This window comes from Puma concolor, chromosome C1, assembly GCF_028749965.1.
Source record: "Puma concolor isolate L17-30 chromosome C1, mPumCon1.1.hap2, whole genome shotgun sequence".
NCBI classification, from domain to species: domain Eukaryota; kingdom Metazoa; phylum Chordata; class Mammalia; order Carnivora; family Felidae; genus Puma; species Puma concolor.
The window spans coordinates 218,787,874-218,807,423 of record NC_141674.1 but is presented as its reverse complement, the minus strand read 5'-3'; the positions used below and the strand labels follow the sequence as shown (position 1 = coordinate 218,807,423).

At 48.9% G+C, this 19,550-nt stretch overlaps 1 protein-coding gene across 1 annotated transcript in view; it reads left to right on the top strand.

Moving 5' to 3' along the window:
- ASB18 (ankyrin repeat and SOCS box containing 18) overlaps positions 1-18,952 on the top strand; it is a 63,379-nt gene extending 44,427 nt beyond the window's left edge. Inside the window, exons 6-7 of the mRNA XM_086715230.1 lie at positions 16,957-17,070; positions 17,581-18,952. Coding sequence (XP_086571356.1) covers positions 16,957-17,070; positions 17,581-17,766 — 300 coding nt within the window. The 3' untranslated portion in view covers positions 17,767-18,952. The remainder of the gene's footprint in view (positions 1-16,956; positions 17,071-17,580) is intronic.
- Positions 18,953-19,550: the final 598 nt, after the last annotated feature.

The following is a 19,550-nucleotide window of genomic DNA, read 5'->3' as shown; positions in this document are numbered from 1 at the left end:
CTGTAGCGCATGGGATTCAGTCCCAGGGTCGCGAGTTCAAGCCCCACCCTGGGGGAGCCTACTTTAAAAAAGAAAAAAGGAAAATTAAGTTGCCTACCTGACTGTATCCGTCCATAGTAGTTACCTGGTGATGCCAGGCACTAAGTTCCACGACGTCATCATGGCCCAAAATATTTTGGCAGCTTACCTCTTGGTGTAATTGGTAAACAATAGGTATGGGTCTCCTGTGGGATCTGAAACGAAATACCCACTCTGACCACCTACCTTACCGATGAGATTAAGGAAAGCACTTCACACTGTTTGCAGATCTTTGTCATTCCGTCCACACCACACTCCTGGGAAATACGCCAGGCTCATGACGGTCTCCTACCTGGGTTTCAAGCAGGTGAAATGCCCCTCGCTGGGTCAGGGCTCTGTTGGGACCTCAACCCCGCTTTGCAGACTTCAATCTGAGCAGCTTGTCCCTTTTCCCACGTGTCAGATCTACCCTGAAATGATAAAGATGACGACTAAAGATGTCCCATCAGAGAAAATACTTAGAAGGTGGAAAATGTTTCCAAAAGTTCCCCAAATATTGGTTGGGATAAGAAGATATTGTCCTCCCCATAAAAGACTTCACTGAAGGGAAGTCGTGCCATTAGATGTCAAATCGAGCATGCTTGATTTAAAAATTATCCCCAGGCTCGCCAGTCATAAGCAAGAGACATACTTTGGCCTGTTAAGTTTTGAACAAATATCTGAAAAGCTACTACTTTTAAAGGACAGTACTCGGGGTGCCTGGGTGGCTCAGTTGGCTAGGCACCAGACTTCGGCTCAGGTCATGATCTCACAGCGCGTGAGTTCGAGCCCCGCGTCGGGCTCTGTGCTGACAGCTCAGATCCTGGACCCTGCTTGGGATTCTGTGTCTCCCCTCTCTCTACCCCTCCCCTGCTCATGCTCTGTGTCTCTCTGTCTCTCAATAATAAATAAACGTTAAAAAACATTTTTTTAATCAATAAATAAAGGACAGTACTCCAGGTGGGCTGAAATAGTAAAATTCACACGTTTCTCTCAAATGCTAACTTTGCCAAGTGTGTCTATCAAAACGTAGGTGAAACGTGGAAAACCCACCCACTGGACTCCCTGAGCGTTTCATTACCTCACCATCACAGTGACAAGTAATTCTCTCGTGGCACTCCACTGTGGCAGGATCTCAGTATGGCAGGCTCTTGACAGGGAAGGAACACCCACACTTTTATATTCTATAACACTTACATTTCTGAGTCATCATTTACACTGTAATGGGTCCCAGCCTTTATTGGTCTTAGTTCATCGACCAATAAAATGGGATCAAGACCCATCTGCTGTCCCTCCCGTTCACACTGCGTTTGCATTAAAGCAAGATACTTTAGCCCTCGGGGCGTGAAACTGCATAAAGAAGGAAAAAGAAACAAGCAAGACAAAAGAAGTGACTTTACGTGATGGACCAAAAGTGAAAAATATTTGCGGCAAATTCTTTAAAAGAAAAAAAAAAGATCCACTTGTTTCAGTAGTAACCAGTAGTAAATATTCCTTTGTTGGTCTTAGAATTATGCAATCTTTGTGGGTTTCCAAGTCCCAGGCACGACCTCACTGGGCATCATCCCTGGGGGCAGGGCGTCTAGCGCCTGAACTCTGTCTTCAGAGCTATAAGAAGTACCCTACCTATGGGGAGCCTGGGTGACTCAGTCGGTTAAGCGTCGGACTTCAGCTCAGGTCATGATCTCACAGTTCCGTGGGTTCGAGCCCCACATCGGGCTCTGTTCTGACAGCTCAGAGCCTGGAGCCTGTTTCAGATTCTGTGTCTCCCTCTCTCTCTCTGCCCCTACCCTGTTCATGCTCTATCTCTGTCTCAAAAATAAAAAATAAACAGTAAAAAAAAAAAGAAGTACCCTACCTAGACCTTGAGATGCAGGACAAGGCACAGGGCGCCCCCTCTGGACCCCCGAGGGGCCCTCTCCTGGGATCCGCCCCCCCACTCCACCAGCCCCACAGGAATGTAGCATGGTCAGCGGGCTGCAAGCCGCAGGTAGGTTTGAATGTGGAGGCTGTTTGTTATAGCAGGGACCAAGAGGCCCTGGGAAGTGCTTAGCTCCCAGAAGTGATGATCTGTCTGCAATTTCACGCCATCTGCGAAGGAACTGGAGCCTCCCTGAGGAATCTTAATACTCGGAGGCATTCACAAAACAGCCGCACTGCCGTTGCCTCCCCTGCATGGAGCACCACGCCCGAACCCGCACATCTTCAGTCCCTGTTTGCTGAATGAGCGCAGGGATGCCGGCGACTCCGGGCCACAGCGGCCTGTGGGTTAAACCTTTGGACACGGGGATCTGACTTCTTTGCGCTGTTCCCCGCCCCTCGAGGGGACGCCCCTGGAAGGAGCGCTGGTGGGGTCCGCAGCCCCCGGCCCCCGGCACTGCGGTCAGAAGCAGGTTTCAAAGGGGAACGCGTTTACCACCCCACTGAGAATCTTCTAAGCAAAGACACAAGCGCCTGTGTTGTTGTGGCCCTGCCCCGGGACAGCGGGGCAAAGCACGGAAGCAGCGTGCTCCTGCAGCCAGGCCCCTGCAAGCGGTCGGTCCGCCGGGGAAGGGGTCTGATCGCCACGCAGGACATCAAAGGGACAGACCCGACTCCACTCAGCAGACTCGCGGAGCGCGCAGCAAACACTGAAAACGACTCTGCAGGCAAGACTCAGCACCATGGCGGGGCGTAGACAGAGGCACCAGGGAATGTCACAGAGCACGCCGTCCGTGGGCAGCAGCCGTGCTTTAAATAGATGTAAAGAGACACCCACGGAGCTCAGAATTACTGAGGCAAAGGTTTCACAGCGAGCTTATGACATAAATCACAGCTCCCCCAGGCCCAGACAAAGGCACCGTCGCCGCGGCAGGCGGACTCGAAGCATCCATCGGAGCCGTGCGCAGTGCTCTGCCCCGAAAATCAAAGTGGTGTCACAGCTTAGGAAGCAAGCGTGTTGACAGGAAGCCAGGACTTTTCGCCCGGCTGCCCGCTACTTAACGCCAGAGTCAGACGGCGGGACTCCAGGGCAGGTGCAGACGTGGCGGCCGGCCGCAGCCAGGTTTGAATTCGGGAAGGCGTCGGGACAGGTGGGGCGCGGCCCGCAGGAGAGTAGGCAGGAGTGTTTCTCTAAACACACACATGTGGACCCGACTTGTTCTGCAGCCGTCACCAGTGGACCGCAGGTCGGAGGAGGCCTGGTCTGCAGTGAAGGGCTTTGCTCACGTCTCTCTCTCCTTGTGCCGCTGAGCCGGGCGGCCTAAATCATTCAGACTCAGCCCAGGAGCGCAGGAAACACAGGGACAGGACCAGCAATGAGCCATCTGACCGCACACGTAGGCTGTGCTTCCCACAGGCAGCCCTTGAGCACTTACTCACTCGACAGACATTTCAGGGAACTACTGTGCTCCATGTTGGAGTCAGTGTTGAACTGTGGCGTGTGCATTTCCTGCCCTCACAGAGCTGCCTCACGAGAGTGGAGGACAGCCTTGACTCAGACAACGACACACTCAAGGTGAAGTCGCCACGGCCAGAAAGCTGCTAAACCGAGGCCCACTGTACCTTGAAAGTGCCAAACAGGGGGCCTGACGTGGCTGGGGGGGCAGTAAGAGGTTCCCCGGGCAGCTGCAGAATGAGCCTGGACCTGAAGGCCGAAGAAGCCGCCATGTAAAGGATAAAGGAAGGACCATTCCTGGCAGAAGGAACAGCACGGGCAAATGTCCTGGGGCAGACAGAGCACTGCTATGTATGCAGTTGAAAGGTGACCCGGTAGCTAGGAGGAAACCGCCCAGAGGGAGCAAGAGGCAGGGGTCTTAAGGGTGACGGGCTTTCGCCTTTGTCTTAAGAACAAGGGGAACGTGTTGCATCATGTTAAGCAGCAGAGGTGACGCGACCAAATGAGTTTTTGGGATGATAGTTCAGCTCGAGTGTGGAGAACATGCCAGAGGAGGGGACTGGTGGAAAATCCAGGCGAGGCACGCGGGTAGCGTGAACGAGGGGAGAGAAGAAGGTTGGTGGCGAGAATGGCAGATTCTAGAAACATCTGCAAATCTCTAGCCTTGCCTCACCTGGGCACCGACCACGCTGAAAGTGCGGACCCAAAGTTTTGGTGTCTTCTTTTTGCCTGATTACAGAACGCGGTAAAGCGACCTCACAGGACCGCCAGCTGCACCAGAGGTTCAGTGGGAGAATCCCGGGGTAGCAGCAGCCACAAACCACACTGCCGTTTCCTGTCTTCACAGAGCTGTGTGTGCGTGTGCGAGCGTCCCCGGTGGGAGGAGGGAGGTGAGCTGTCTCCAGGAGCGCACCTCTGTTTTCCTTGTTCTTGGTTTATTTCTCCATCTACATACAGAGCAATGTGCCTGTGTGATTTTCCCCCTTAATTTTCTTTCTGCCGCCTCATTAGCCGAGGAGAGTGTGCGTGGGCCCTAATGACACCGGGATGTCAGAGCAGTGTGGCAGCCGCATCTCCGCAGACAGCAAGGAGGCAGCGGAGATTTTTTAAACTGTGTTGGCGTAAAAATAATGAAGGCAGCCAGCTGCCTGGCAGACGTGAGGGGGCACGGGGCTGGGGGACTGGGGAGGGCCGGGGAGCCCCAGAGAGGTGGAACAGAGAGACAGGAAATGAATTCCCAGAGACAGGCAATAAGACTTGATCACAGTCTGTGACCCAGGAAGGAGGGGCCCGGAGGAGGGGGCGCTTCTGCTGAGGGAGGGCAGCTCGTCCTGGGAGGGGGGACGGTGCGGGGAGGCCTCCCTGGCGCCTGCAGTTGCTGGGAGCCATTTCACGTTTTGCAGAGAGTAAGTTTGAGGGCCAATCGCAGGGTCACTGGAGGGATACGGTTAGCCTGGGGAGGGTCTTAAGAAGCAGGCATTGCATAGGACACCATATACGTGTCACCAGACTAGATCTGGAGGGGTCCGGTGTGAACCGCTCAGCTTGACGGTGCGGTTTTCTCCCAGCGCAAAAGGGGGGCAATCGAAATCGGAGACCACCGTGCTCCAGGAAACGGCATGTTAGTGGTGGCTTCTGGAAGCCACAAATACCCTCACCCCAGGGGCACACTGTGTGCTGGTGAAGGGATAAAGTCGGGCTCCAGGGCTCGGGTGGGAAGACGTCTGCCTGCCCGGCTCTCCCTCCACCTCTCCATCTCCCGCATTCACCGTCTCTCTCCTTCTCTAACACCCGCTTCTGACTTCGTAAGAGTAATGGATTGGGACAAAACACACATTTGGGGTAGGACAGGGCCCAGAGATGATCATTCTTACAGTAGCACTGCGATGACCAGCTTTTAAAGTGCAACTTCTCCTGTCCCCGTACTAGAAGAGCCGCCAAGACAAGAGGAGGGAAGGGAGACGGGAAAGGGAGCCGGGAGAGAAAGCAAATCGTCAGCACTGCCCTAAGTTTTCAGGCAGTCAGGCGCACATTACAAAACTGTGTTTAAAGTCGACCAGGCAGTAGGGGATGCCTTTGGAGATACAGTGCATTCTCGGAGATGGAGCAAAGTGCGAAGGTGGAAGCCTAGGAAGCCGGGTTGCATAGCAACCTGCGAGCTGTGCTGGGAATAGGGTAGGAGAAGAGGGCTCCCAGGGGGGCGCAGTCACCAGGTGAACGGGCAGGCGGAACAGGGCTGGGCATGGTCCTCGCAAGCCTTCCTCCACACGGCCCCTCCGGTCTCCCGCCGGGAGATACAGCATCACGGACCTCGCCCGCATTTTGACAGACCTCCAGTCTGGCTCTTGCCTTAATCAATGACAAATAGGCAGACATGTAAATAGACTCGTGAGGGGGGGAAAGGGGCAGAAAAAAAACAACAACAACAAAATGCGGGGACGGCATCCAGGGAGTGGAAAGGAAATCCGTACCTCTCATCAAAAGATCCAGAAGAAAATCTGAGAAACTGTGTGCCGTCATCTACAGAGCGCAAGAGGACATAGCCTTTAAGTGCCCAAAGCAGAGCCGGTTAAGGGGACAAGGCAGTAGCATGATGTGACAAGGGGGATGGGGGTGGGGTGGGGACAAGGTTATACAGCGGCGGCTTGGACAGCACCTGAAGGGAAGCAAAAAGCAGAATTGATTCATAAAAGGAACCAAGTTGGTGACGTAAGTGACGGAGCTGTGCTGTTGGCACGTGTGACCTCAGATCCACTCCCTGGCGTCCCTGCCTTCTGCTCTGCATGTTGAGGGCTGGGGATGGTGCGGCTAGACCCCTTGAGCTGAACTCAGAGTCCCATACCAGCCGGCTGCTGGCTGGCTTCGGCGAAAGGAGACCCCATGAGAGGGAGGGAAGAAGCCTGCATTTCCAAGGCTCCGGCGCCCTCGACGGCTCCTCCCCATACTCCCAGCCCCCACCGGGCAGACTTGGTTCCAGCCTCCGTCGTATCTCATATAACAAGAAATGGAGAAGTAAGGGCAGGCTTCGGGATGGATTGTTTCTGTGTCCCCAGGAGGTCCCTAAGGAACCAGATGTTTTCCAACCTCCGTGACTTGGCTTCGTCCTCAGGATGGCTCATCTCTTGGTCGGAAAATGGCTTTCAGCAACAACTGGGCCAGCCAGCTTCCTCGTTTCCACTTGCTTTTTTCTAGAAGCCCGAGGAGGCTCCCCTGTGTTTCACTGGCCCCAGTTGACTTAAACCTGCACTTCCCCAAACCAGTCATGGCAAGGGGAATGGAGTTATAGCGATTGAATTAAACTAATCCTTTGGAGTGTTGGAAAGTCAACCACAGTGTGTTAGCTACAAAGGAAAATTAACATTAAAAGCTGTTCCTGGGGCACCTGGGAGGCTCAGTTGGTTAAGCGTCCGACTTCAGCTCAGGTCGTGATCTTGTGGTTCGTGAGTTTGAGCCCCGCGTCGGGCTCTGTGCTGACAGCTCAGAGCCTGGAACCTGCTTTGGCTTCTGTGTCTCCCTCTTTCTCTGCCCCTCCCCTACTCACTCTCTCTGTCTCTGTCTCTCTCAAAAATAAATAAACATAAAAAATTTTTCAAAAGCTCTTCCTAAGTACAAAAGAAAAAAACAAAACCAAGAAACTAGAAGAGAAAGTGGTGTTTATGAAGGACAGAGGGTAGAAAGCCAACCCACAGATAAGTGATGTTGCTGAAGAAGAGCCTAGAACAAATGGATCACAAATAGTAATCAGGGACACCTGGGTGGCTCAGTCGGTGAAGCATCCAACTCTTGATTTCAGCACAGGTCGTGGTCTCAGGGTTGCAAGATCGAGCCCTGAGTCAGATGTGGAGCCTGCTTAAGATTCTCTTTCTCTCCCTCCACCACTCACACACACACACACACACACACACACACACACACACTGTTTCTAAAAAAGAAACAAGAAATAGTAATCAAAGACATAATAGAAGAAAACTTAGGTGCACTAGAAATCTTAACTCATAGAAGTCGAATGGATATTCTCTGCAAGTCGGTGATGGGAGTCACACTCCTATATACATTCTAGCTCAAGTGTTCTAAAAAAGCATGGAAAGGGGCGCCTGGGTGGTTCAATCAGTTGAGCGTCCAACTTCCGCTCAGGTCATGATCTCACAGTCTGTGAGTTCAAGCCCCACGTCGGGCTCTGTGCTGACAGCTCAGAGCCTGGAGCCTGCTTCGGATTCTGTGTCTCCCTCTCTGCCACCCCCACCCCTGCTCATGCTCGCTCTCTCTCTCTCTCTCTCTCTCTGTCAAAAATAAATAAACGTTAAAAAAATTTTTAATTTTGAAAAGCATGGAAAAATCTTGCAAAGTATCTGAGTAGAAAATATTCATAAAGGAATAAAAATCAGTCTAGGCTCCAATTTCTCTGCTGCAATATTATCAGAAGACAATTAAATATCATCCTCAGATTCTTTAATCTATACACCCAAAGTGGGGCTCAAACTCACAACCCTGAGACCAAGAGTCACATGCCCTGCTGACTGAGCCAGCCAGACACCTCTCATCTTCAGATTTTTAAAGGAAAAGTTTGGTTGCTAGAATTTTAGACTCAGCCAAGATGCTTTTCATTTGGGTGGTAAAAGTAAGACACTTGTGTCTTATCAACCTTGCCTTCCTAATGCATTTAACATATATATACTTGGGATTCCTGGCTGGTTCATTCTCATTAGAGAATGCCGTTGATCTCAGGGTTGTGAGTTTGAGCTCCACTTTGGGTATAGAGATTACTTAAAATCATTTGAAAGAAGAAAGAAGGAAGGAAGGAAGGAAGCTAGAAAAGGAAGTTAGGAAACAAGGAAGGAAAGGAGAGAGATGAAAAGACAAAGTTCTACTTATTTATTTATCCAACAAATATTTACTGAGCACCAGCCATGCATCAGCAACATATTAAGTGCTTTGGGTATAGTTCAGAAAAAAAAAAAAGTAGTCTTGCCTTCATAGAGCTTACATTTGAGCAGGGAGACAAGCTTTAAACAATGAGCATCATCAATGGGCCAATAAAATGATAAAAACTATAGTGGGGGGGGCAGTTGCAGTTTTAAGCGCAGTATCCAGGGTGGGTGGCTTTGAGCCAAGATTGAGAGGTGAGTGCATCAGCTGTGCAGGTGTGCAGGTGTCTGGGGGGAAGGGGCCAGCTGACCAGCAGCCAGCCTATGGCCTGAGGCAGGAGTAAACCCGACCTGTGTGTGGAACAAGGGGACCAGTGTGGCTGACGGTAGAGAGAGCTGGTGACAGCAGGAGATGGGACCAGGGGTAGGGGAGGGGCGTGGATGGTGTGGGGTCTTGCGGGACACTGTCATGACTTTGGCCATCAGAGGGGTTTGAGCAGAGTGGCAGGACCCGACTAACGTTTGATGGGGACCCTTCTGGCCTCCGTGCTGAGAACATACATCAGGCGAGGGGGTGCAGAAGTGGGGGGACGACTTAGGAGGCTGTTGCCAGGATCTTCTCTGATTCTGAACATATTTTGAAGACGGAGCCCCCAGGATTTCTTGACAGATTGGATGAGCGATGTGAGAGAGAGGAGTCAAAGCCAACTCCAAGGCATTCAGCCTAAGACGCTGAAAAGATGGGTTTGCCATCAGCTGAAATGGAAGGTTGTGGGTAGAGTAAGAGAAATGGGGGCTTGTTTTCGATACCAAGTAAGTGGTTGGCTGTCCAAGCCCAGAGTTTGAGAGGGCTATAGTTGAGACTCTGGGTTTTTGTTTGTCTCTGTTCTTCTTTCTTCATTTGTTTTGTGTCTTCAGTTCTACACATGAGTGAAATCATACGGTATCTGTCTTTCTCTGACTTATTTTGCTCAGGGAGACTCTCCGGTCCCATCCATGTTGTTGCAAATGGCAACAGTCCAGTCTTGTTTATGGCTGAGTAATATTCCACTGCATATATGGACCACATCTTATTTACATATGGATGGTACTGAAAGCCAGGAGACCAGATGGGATCACCAGGAAGTGAGAATACATTAAAAAAAGAAGAAGAAGAGGAAGGACCTATGAATGCAGGGGTGTTCTCACATCAAGAAGAGGGAGAGAGGAGAAGGCAGCTGGGGAGAAGCAGCCGGTGAGGGAGGTGGGATGAGAGCGTGGCTTCCTGGGAGCCAAGTGAAGAATGTCACAGAGGAGGACCTGACTAACCGCATCAGATGTGGCCCACACAGCACAGGGAGAGGGGAGCACTGCGCAACTGGGTATAGCAGCCCGCTGTTGCTCATAGCAAGGGCAGGGTGTCTGCGGTATCTGGGGCTGAAGACCAATGGGATGGGAGTACTCCAGCGGACAAAGGGATAAGACGGAACACCATCTCGGGGTTGGGAAACTCAAGTCTGCAGATTCCCTCCCCCCCTGCCTCCTCCCTGTGTCTCAGCATCTTCCTCCTCTTTCCATCCTGACGGCCACCAGCTGAGTTTCAGCCGCCACCATCTCTCCCGTGGCCCTTGGACACGTCCCCTGAACTGGGCCCCCTGCCTCCAGTATGGCCCCCGGAAACTGTTCACAACGTTGTAGCCATGGTGCTATTTCTGAAATCAAAATCTGATCCTGTCACTCCCCCAGGGCTGCCCCGTGCCCTCCAGGTCACCCAGCTTCATCCTGGAGGTCAGCATTCGGCCCGACGCTGCCCTGCCTCCCTCCCCAGTCTCTGGCTCACATGCCGCACATCACGCTCTGCGCCCCGGCCAACATTTTCAGCATCTCCTCACCTCCCAGGTTTGGCCACTGTTTTCTCCACCCAGCACACGCTTGCCCTCTGAACCCGCCCTACCTTCTGTAACTCCTACTCCTTAACTAGGTCTTAACTCCAGTGTCACCTACTCCACAGAGCTGGTCTTCCCCTGACCAACTCAGCCCCCATTGCGAATCCAAGTCTGACTTAGGTCCCACTTCTAGCACCTCGTGATCCCCCCACCACAGTTGCTATGGCACCTGTTGTCTATTATTGATTTTACTTTTATTTGGGACCATCTAGTTTGGGGTTGAAAAATTCTGGGAAGGCAGAGTTTGCCATTGTAGCACGCAGACATAACACGGTCCCTAGCTTCTCGTAGGAGCTCGGTAAATATCTGGGCTGAAAGGCTTAATGGACAGGTGGTGGGCATACAACTCAGGGAAAATAGAGACAACTCGAGTAATTGTAAGGCAGGTTGTAAAACTAAACGCTAATGCCAAAAGTTATCTCTGAAGGAAGTACACAACATAAAATATGACCTTGTAATAATCATGATCTGGAACCAAAACTCCAGATGTTATTAAGGAAGGAGAAGAATTGGTTAGGAGAAGACAGTGGCACATCTAAAGATGTGCCAGGGATAATGGCACATCTAGAACGCAGAAAATACCATTCTAATGTTTAGAAAATATGGGCCATTATTTTTTATCTTGAAGGTAACCACTAGGAGAATTTTAAATAGGATACATACTTCCAAAATATAAGAATAAACACAAGGAAAACACAAACTTGTATAACAGAAATCAGACAACAAAGGAACGGGCATAAAAAAATCATAGAAGAATAGGGGTACCCAGCTGTCTCCATCAAAGGAGCGGGAGACTCTCGATCTCGGGGTCATTAGTTTAGAGCCCCATATTGGGTGTAGAGATTACTAAATACATAAATAAAAAATAATAGTATATAAATAAACTTTTGAAAAATCATAAAGAATAAGAGTAAGCCCAAATAGATTATTGATAACAATAAATATACATTTCTTAGACTGCCCTGTTACCAACACAGAGACACTCAAAACATGTTAAAACCGGAACGAGAGGGTTAACAGAGGTAATTCTAGCAAAAACAAACGAAAAATAAAATGATGGATTGATACTAACACGCAACATAGAAGAATTCCCAGGAGATCCACTAACTGAAGGGACGAGATGCCCTGACGGTGAGATAAAGAATATGGTCCACAGTGAAGAGACAACCATCGGGAGCCTGTGCGGCAAAGAAAGGTGATGTTACAATGGAGAAACTAACTGAAAAATAGTAATTCTAGGTGATTTTAAATTCACATCTCAGTCTCTCATAGATCAAGTGGCAGGGAGGGGGGAGGAGAAGCTTCCAATCATACATGTGACAAGTGCATGTTGAACTTTGAACCCTGCCAACAGACTACAACTTCTGGTACTCCAAGGCAGATATCATTTAAAGCTGTAATAGAGGGGCGCCTGGGGGCTCAGACAGCTAACTGTCCAACTCCGGCTCAGGTCAGGATCTCACGGTTCGTGAGTCTGAGCCCCACCTCCCCCTCTGTGCTGACAGTGCAGAGTCTGCTTAGGATTCCCTCTCTCTCTCTCTCTCTCTGCCCCTCTTCCAGTTGCATTTTCTCTCTCTCTGTCTCTCTCAAAATAATAAATAAGTAAACTTTTAAAAAAGTCTGTAATACAATACATCAGAAATTAACAGCAAACAGCTAATTTTCAAAAATAACCTTTTGAAAATTGCATAGCACACTCTCAAAAAACTATTGCATCAATACTTATAGAATTGCAGAATATTTAAGAAAGAGTTAGAACCCTGTGCCTCAAAACTTAGGGCTGTGACCATACCCACACCACTTTAAAAGTTGCTTTTATTATGACTCAAGTGGGAAAAAATGTTACTAAATTAACTGAGCAGTCAATCCAAGGGGTCAGAAAGAGGAACAAAGGCATTAATAACAATAAGTGCAAAATTTAATGGATTCAAATATTTGAAAAGAACTGGTCAATAAAATCCAATAGGTGGTTCCTTGAAAAGACAAATTAGTGAAATTCCAGTAAGACTAAACAAGGAAAAACATTGGAAATACAACTACAGAATTTCTTTTTTTTTTTTTTTTTAATGTTTAATTTTGAGAGACAGAGTCAGAGTGTGAGCAGGGGAGGGGCAGAGAGAGAGGGAGACACAGAATCCGAAGCAGGCTCCAGGCTCCAAGCGGTCAGCACAGAGCCCGACGCGGGGCTCGAACCTGTGAACCGTGAGATCATAACTGAGCCAAAGTCAGACGCTCAACCAACTGAGCCACCCAGGTGCCCCCAATTACAGAATTTCAAATGAAAAGGGGTGCTTGTTCCTAGAGAGAGTGGGGATATCTCCCATCCAGAATTTCTCTCCACCTGCGTAGATAGATCAAGAAGGCCCTGGGCCCTCTGCCTTCCTGGGCTTCACCAGTGCAGTCTCCCAGCAGACAGTGGGAGAAGGAGGGCGAGGTCAGAGGAGGTCTCTGCTTGGCCCCCTCTGTGCCTCAGGCTGGCTGCATGTCCCCAACCCAAGATCACTACTCCTGATAGCCCACGTGACTCTCCACCCTTCAGTCCCAAAGGCAGAAGTGGCCCTGCTCCCAGCTCCACATTAGTGTTTTGACTTCCCCTGTACTCACACCGGGCTTAATAGCTCCTGTAGCGGTAAACCCTCCCGGGACGGTCCTACGTCAGTGTGCTGTCTCTGTCCTATTGGAACTCTGACAGATACACCTGCAAAGCTAAGTTTCTTTACAATGAAGATTGTTGCCATTTGCAACAACATGGATGGATCTAGAGGGCACAATGCTAAGTGAAATGAATCAGAGAAAGACAGATACCATCTGATCTCACTCATACATGGGATTAAAAAATAAAACAAACAGGACAAAAAGAGACAAACAGGAAAACAGACTCTTAACTATAAAGAACAAACTGGTGGCACGTCTGGGTGGCTCAGTCAGGTAAGCAGCTGACTTCGGCGGTTGGTGAGTTGGAGCCCCGCATCGGGCTCTGTGCTGACAGCTCGGAGCCTGGAGCCTCCTTCGGATTCTGTGTCTACTTCTCTCTATGCCCCTCCCCTGCTCATGCTCTTTCTCTCTCTCTCTCTCTCTCAAAAATAAACATTAAAAAAAAAGAAGAAGAACAAACTGATGGTTACCAGAGCAGGGTGGGGAATGGGTGAAGTAACTGAAGGGAATTAAGAGTACGCTTACCATGATGCACACTGAGTCATGTTTAGAATTGTTAAATCACTATACTGTGCAGCTGCAACTAATATAAAACTGTATGTTAACCATACTGGAATTGAAAAAAATTTTTAAATAAATAAAATAAGATGAGATTGTTTTCCAGGAAAATATAGATTAACAAAATGGATTCAAGAAGAAATCAAGGGCCGCCTGGCTGGCCCAGGCAGTAGAGCGTGCAACTCTTGACCTTGGGGTTGTGAGTCTGAGCCCCATGTTGGGCGTGGAGTTTACTTAAAAATAAAATCTGGGGCGCCTGGGTGGCTCAGTCGGTTGAGCGTCTGACTTTGGCTCAGGTCGTGATCTCACGGTCCATGAGTTCGAGCCCCACGTCGGGCTCTGTGCTTGACAGCTCAGAGCCTGGAGCCTGCTTCAGATTCTGTGTCTCCCTCTGTCTCTGCCCCACCCCACGCACACTCTGTCTATCTCTCAAAATAATAAATAGACATTAATTTTTTTTAATAAAAAATAAATAAAATCTTTAAAAAAAGAAGAAGAAATCAAAATATACCAATAACCGAGGAAGAAAGTGAAAATATTAAAGTATTATCTGCAGCATAAGACCAGGCATAGACAATGTTAAATGCAAGATCCATGCTTTCTCGCTTCCAGGAAGTTTGCACTTTTAAAATCTTGGAATGTGCTAAAAGGAGAGAGATTTTCTAAGCTAAGTCGACATAAAGTGATATCAAAACCTGACACAAATAGCTTACAAAACTGAAACAACAAACCACATTTAGTTCTTAGAAGAGATACAGAAATCTTAGCAAATTGAATCTGGAATTTTCTTCAGATTAGTCAAATAGAGTCTGTTCTGTGAAGACAAAAATGGGTCGGTATTGAAAAATCTTGTATCAACTTGCTTAGAAAAAGGCAAAAAATAAAATTAAATCCTAAAATTTACAGTAACTTAGGAACAGAAAGACACTTCCTGAATTTAGAACAGAGAGTCTATCTGAAACTAATATCCAAGGTTATATGGTTTAGTGAAACATTACAGATAATCCTATTAAAATCAGGAATAAGATAATGATGCCTGCTATCAATATTGTTATTTAACATTGAACTTTAAAGCTCTCACCAATGTAATAAGACAAGAAAAGTAAATGTGAGATATTTATATTGATAGGAGAAAATACCATTATTTGCAAATATAAAGATATATTTGCAAAAATATGAAATATATTTACAAATCAATGAAAAAAATAAACATAATATAGAAAATTGAGCAAAAAACATAATTTAGCAATTCACAAAAGAACACAAATGGTTCACCAAAACAGAAGTAAATATTCCATATTGTACCTATCAAATTTAAATAACTAATGAGATAATTTGGGTAGGGAGAAAGAGATACTCTCATACTCCATTCTTCAAAAAGTGTGCCAATTTGCACACTCACAATTTGACAGCATGTTTTAAAACCTTTAAAATGTACAGACTCCTTGACCCTACATTTCTGCTTCCAGGAATTCAATGTCAGAAGAGGACAGAATTATCTTAGCTACATAAAGGGGCGCGTGGAGGGCTCAGTCAGTTGGGCGTCCGACTCTTTATTTCAGTTCAAGTAATGATGCCAGGGTCATGGGATCAAGACCTGTGTGGAGCCTGCTTAAGATTCTCTCTCTCTCCCTCTGCCCCTCTCCCCCCCTTGCACTCTCTCTCCCTCTCTCTCTCAAAAAAGAAAAAAATAAAAATAATTTAAATAAGAATGGTTAGGGGCAGAAAGAGATAGAATCACATTCAAGAGTGTTCGTTGTTTGTAACATCAGTTTACAGTAGTTGTTTCATTGAATACATTATAATATGTTCATATATTCATCAAATAAAATATATGGTCACTGAAGTAATGTTGAAGTGCTCATTTATGATTTCTGAATTGTGCGCAATCTGTTTTGAGTGGACAAAAATCAACTTTCAAAATAATATGCAAAGTATTAGCCCACTCTTATTGTATATATTATTTTTTTGTCCGAATGCATTAAACATTAGTATACTTAAAATGCTAATAGTGCTTATCTCTAAACAAAGATACACTAATTTCTTGTTTTGTCTTAACATTTTAAAAAGGTTTCATATCTGAACCAAGCTCAGTAAGTTGTGAATGGAGCAACCATACTGGGGGATTTAAGTACTTTCTTCTATTTGGCTCAGTTCAGAGAGCCCCAGGGAGCTCAGCCTTTGGCCCTGTTTGTTAATTGCCTGCTGTAGATATTTGGTGCCTGATCTTAAGAAAATTGCTTAACCTCAGTTTTCTCAATGAAGAAATACTAAGAATAATTTTACAACCCTTGGTAAATCTTAAGCCTCAAAAACAGAAAACTATGATGTTGCCCTGCCCTTCCCCAAAATCAAATCTGAATTTGATGAATTTTCCAAACCCAACCATTAATTTACAAAAAGCAGAGGAGGAACATCGTGTCCCCAAACCCTACAGGAATACTGTGAGCAAAATCCCAACACTGAGAGACTCTGCTGGACAAAGAACCCAGTTTCTTCAATAATCTATAACATGATACACAAATAAGAGATCTGATAATACATCATATCAACCAATCTCAACCCTGTTGGCCTTATTTCAGTTCTTATTCAGACAAATAATTTTTTTTTTTTTTTTTTTACTATATAATGGCATTGAAGAGAATTGAAGAGAAATTTGTGAATTTAAACACTGGCCATATATTAGATGATGCTAAGAAACTCATTAATTTCTCAGGTCATGTAATGATGTGGTTTCTTCTAAAGCATCCTGTAAGAGTCACACTGAAATATTTATAGATGAAATGATAGGATACATTGCATTTGCTTTAAAATAATCGGAGGTAACGTGGGTGTGGATGGGGCAGGGTTGGCCATGTGTTGATGGGGGGGTGCATAGGGACTATCCTACCATTCGGTCTACTTTTGTGTTCATTCACATGTCACGATCACAAGAAAAAGCTGATTTTTAAAAAGCAAATAGTGTTCTCATTTCAATCGTAAAATTTGCAAATAAGAAAACAGGACTCCTTTGCCAGCAGAGACTGGAAATAAAATGGAAAGGCCAAGTCGGGAGGAAATTCAACGGCAAAGCGATCCTTCTCCCTCAATGTCCTGACACATTAGAAAATTGAGATAAGAATTTGTAAACACCATCCTTGGACCAGACTGCCAACCAACAGAACCTCCTTCCTCTTCTCTGAGTAGCATTCCGGAGGCCAGGAGAGCCCACGGAGCCATCGGCACCCTGTTCCTGGGAAAGTGAATGCGTAAGCACTTGGCCCAGACTCGGGGATGTACTGCCATCACGGGGCTAAGATGGGCCACTTGCCTTGCGCTTGTCTGGGAACTAACTTCTGTGGCCCTGCTGTCCCGATCCCTCAAGGGCTGTTATCCCCGGTATGGCTGAGGTAGAGTGGGGTCACACAGCCAGGGAGTGGCCGAAGTGGGACACAGACACCCCCCCACGTCTGCTGGCCCTTTCCCCACTTGGACCCAGAGCCCAGTCGACGTAAGTTCTGTCCCCCCCACTTCCGACCAGGTGCTGAAGACCTGCGCGCCAGCCCCCATGGTGATCGAGACGCTTTTCAACTCCTACCCTCAGCTCCGCGTGTCCGAGTCCTGGCGGGAAGTGATTCCGGAGGAAGTATTTCAGGTAAGGGAGCGGCCTTCCTTCCCCCTCAGCACAGCATCGCTGGGTTTCTGCTCACCCGCCCACGCATGAGTGTGTGTGTGTGTGTGTGTGTGTGTGTGTGTGTGTGTTTCCTCACACTATACCCAGGGAAGCGCAAAGCATCAAAAAAGGACAGAGAAGGCAAAGTGGAGGTGTATCTAGGTACCCAACAAAGTCCACGGTCACTGTCAGTTAAGAAACTGTGAGGACGTTCCCCCCCCCAGCCCCCATAAGCCTCCAGAAGCTCTCCCCTCACGTCTCATTGACTGGAGTTCTGTGCACATTGCCCAACAGCGAGTGCACCGTGCAGTGGGGGGAGCAGAGCAGGGTTTGAGGAGAATACCTGTGTTACCTGTGGTGTCACCCAAAACGGACTTCCTTCAGACCCCCTAGAACGGCACCTCAGGAAAATCCACGCGCCCCCTTGGTGGAGGGCGCTGCTGGCTGTCAGGTGCAGCGCTCGGGTTGATCTCCCGCCTGCCTTCTTTCCAGATGCACCAGGCCTTCTACCGGTCTTTGTTTGCTTTGGCCCACACCCCCCGCTGTCTGCAGCACCTGTGCCGTTGTGCCATTCGGAAGTTACTTGGCAAGAAGTGTTTCCGCCTCGCGCCCCTGCTACCCCTCCCAAAGTCCCTGCAAAATTACCTCCTTTTGGAGCCGGAAGGTGTTTTGTACTGAAAACCAGAGCGCTGGGACTGAGGCTCTGATTCTCACTGCTGCCTTCCGTAGAGGCGGTGCGCTCGGGGGAGGAGGGGCAGACCTGGAGGGCACCTGCCACGTCCCCTGGAGGACGCACAGACCTCACAGATTCCCGGTCACTTTGGAACAGAACTGGCAATAAAAGGCCTTTCTGCCTCTCAGGGTTGCTCGTGAGGGTCAAGGTTGTGAGTTCCACAGTACTGGCATCAGAGAGTACTTTCAACAGAAGTTGAACGAAAAGATACACTTGTTTTCCCAAGGCTTGTGTCCTGCCTGCAGTGGGTTAACAGCCTCCATGCTGCCCATCAGACCATCCGCCTCACAGGCACTGTCCCACCCCTCCTGGAGCCTGGCCGCCTGGAAGGGCTCTGTGCCCAACACATGAGAGGGGTACGTACTGAGAGAGAACACCTGTTTCCATAACAAGAGCGCCTTTCTGGAGCCCCCTGGTGCTTCCCAGCACATCACAGTCCCGAAGCCCCTAAGGGACATTGGAGGGGCGGCGAGCCCAGCGTTCTGGTCCCATGTGAGTCTTCTGACACTCTCGCCAAACCCCAAATGATTCAGCCGTGGCAACCTGCAGGAAGCCAGATGCCAGGAACAGACACGGGTTGGTAGGGGTCGCCATCAACCCAGCCTGGTCATCACATACACAGAGATCTGCTCAAGGTGTCAGGACTGCATAGGCCATACCTTATATTCTGTATTCTGGTGCTTTTGGTATCTGGGACCTGGCTGACCCTGGAGGGACTGCCCCTTCCAGGGCTGGTCTATTCCTGAGGACAGCAAACCGTTCACCCCCAAGCACGCTTTTCAAATGCAACCCCACCAATCCAGAGCTCTCACCCCCACCCGCCTCCTTTACTGGGCTGTCACGCTCTGGGCTACAGTCCACCTGTCCTAACGGTCCCAGGGCCAGGTGCCAGACAGGTAGGGACAGCCCTTAAACCCCAGAGCCTGCTGAAATGACTCCCACTAGCCGATCCTAAGCCCGTCTGTCCCGCCTGGCCCTGTTCCTTCCATGGAAACCACAAGAGAGGCTTTTGTCCACATCCCTTCCCCCAACCTCCTGACCAACCCTGGTGCTTCCCCACATGCCCGCCCCATGGCATGCCGTGTCCCTTCTCTTGGGAATGGTGAGTAACAAACGATCTTTTCGATGGTAGTTGTCCTCTAATCTGTTTGCCTCCACAAGCCCTCAGAGTTTTTGTTGATACACCAGATTGCGAAACAAGAACTCTTCACCACCATCCTCTGGGGTTAAGCAGGGGCTCCATCTTTTCCGGTTTGAGCCAGCGCACGGGTGTGCTGAGACGGGCCTGGGGGGCGGGGCATGCCTCCCATGGCTGCCGATCTGGAAGGGAGCGCACAGCCTAGGCAGCACCTGCAGCATAGATGGGCCGCTGTGTGCGCCATGATGAGGCCTACTGTGGAGCTGCGAAGGGCACCAGCCGGCCCCCCCCCCCCACCGCCCGCACCGTGAGGGCAGACATCCTGAAGCAGGTAGCCGGGCTGAGCCTCGATTTCAACACAGTGGGCCAAGGGGGTGATAGGACGGCGTCCCCCAGCACCTTCAGCTGACCCACCCTCACACTCCCACCCCAAGAGGATGGCTGTCCCCAAGCCCCTCCTCCATAAACATTCTGAGGTCACCACTGTTTCGAAGGCAGGGTGCAGGAATGTGCAGGGTGTGGTGGAGGAACAGAGACCCGGCCTCCTGGAGGGGAGGGTCCTTGTGCTTTGGCAGCTGGACGAAGGAAGGA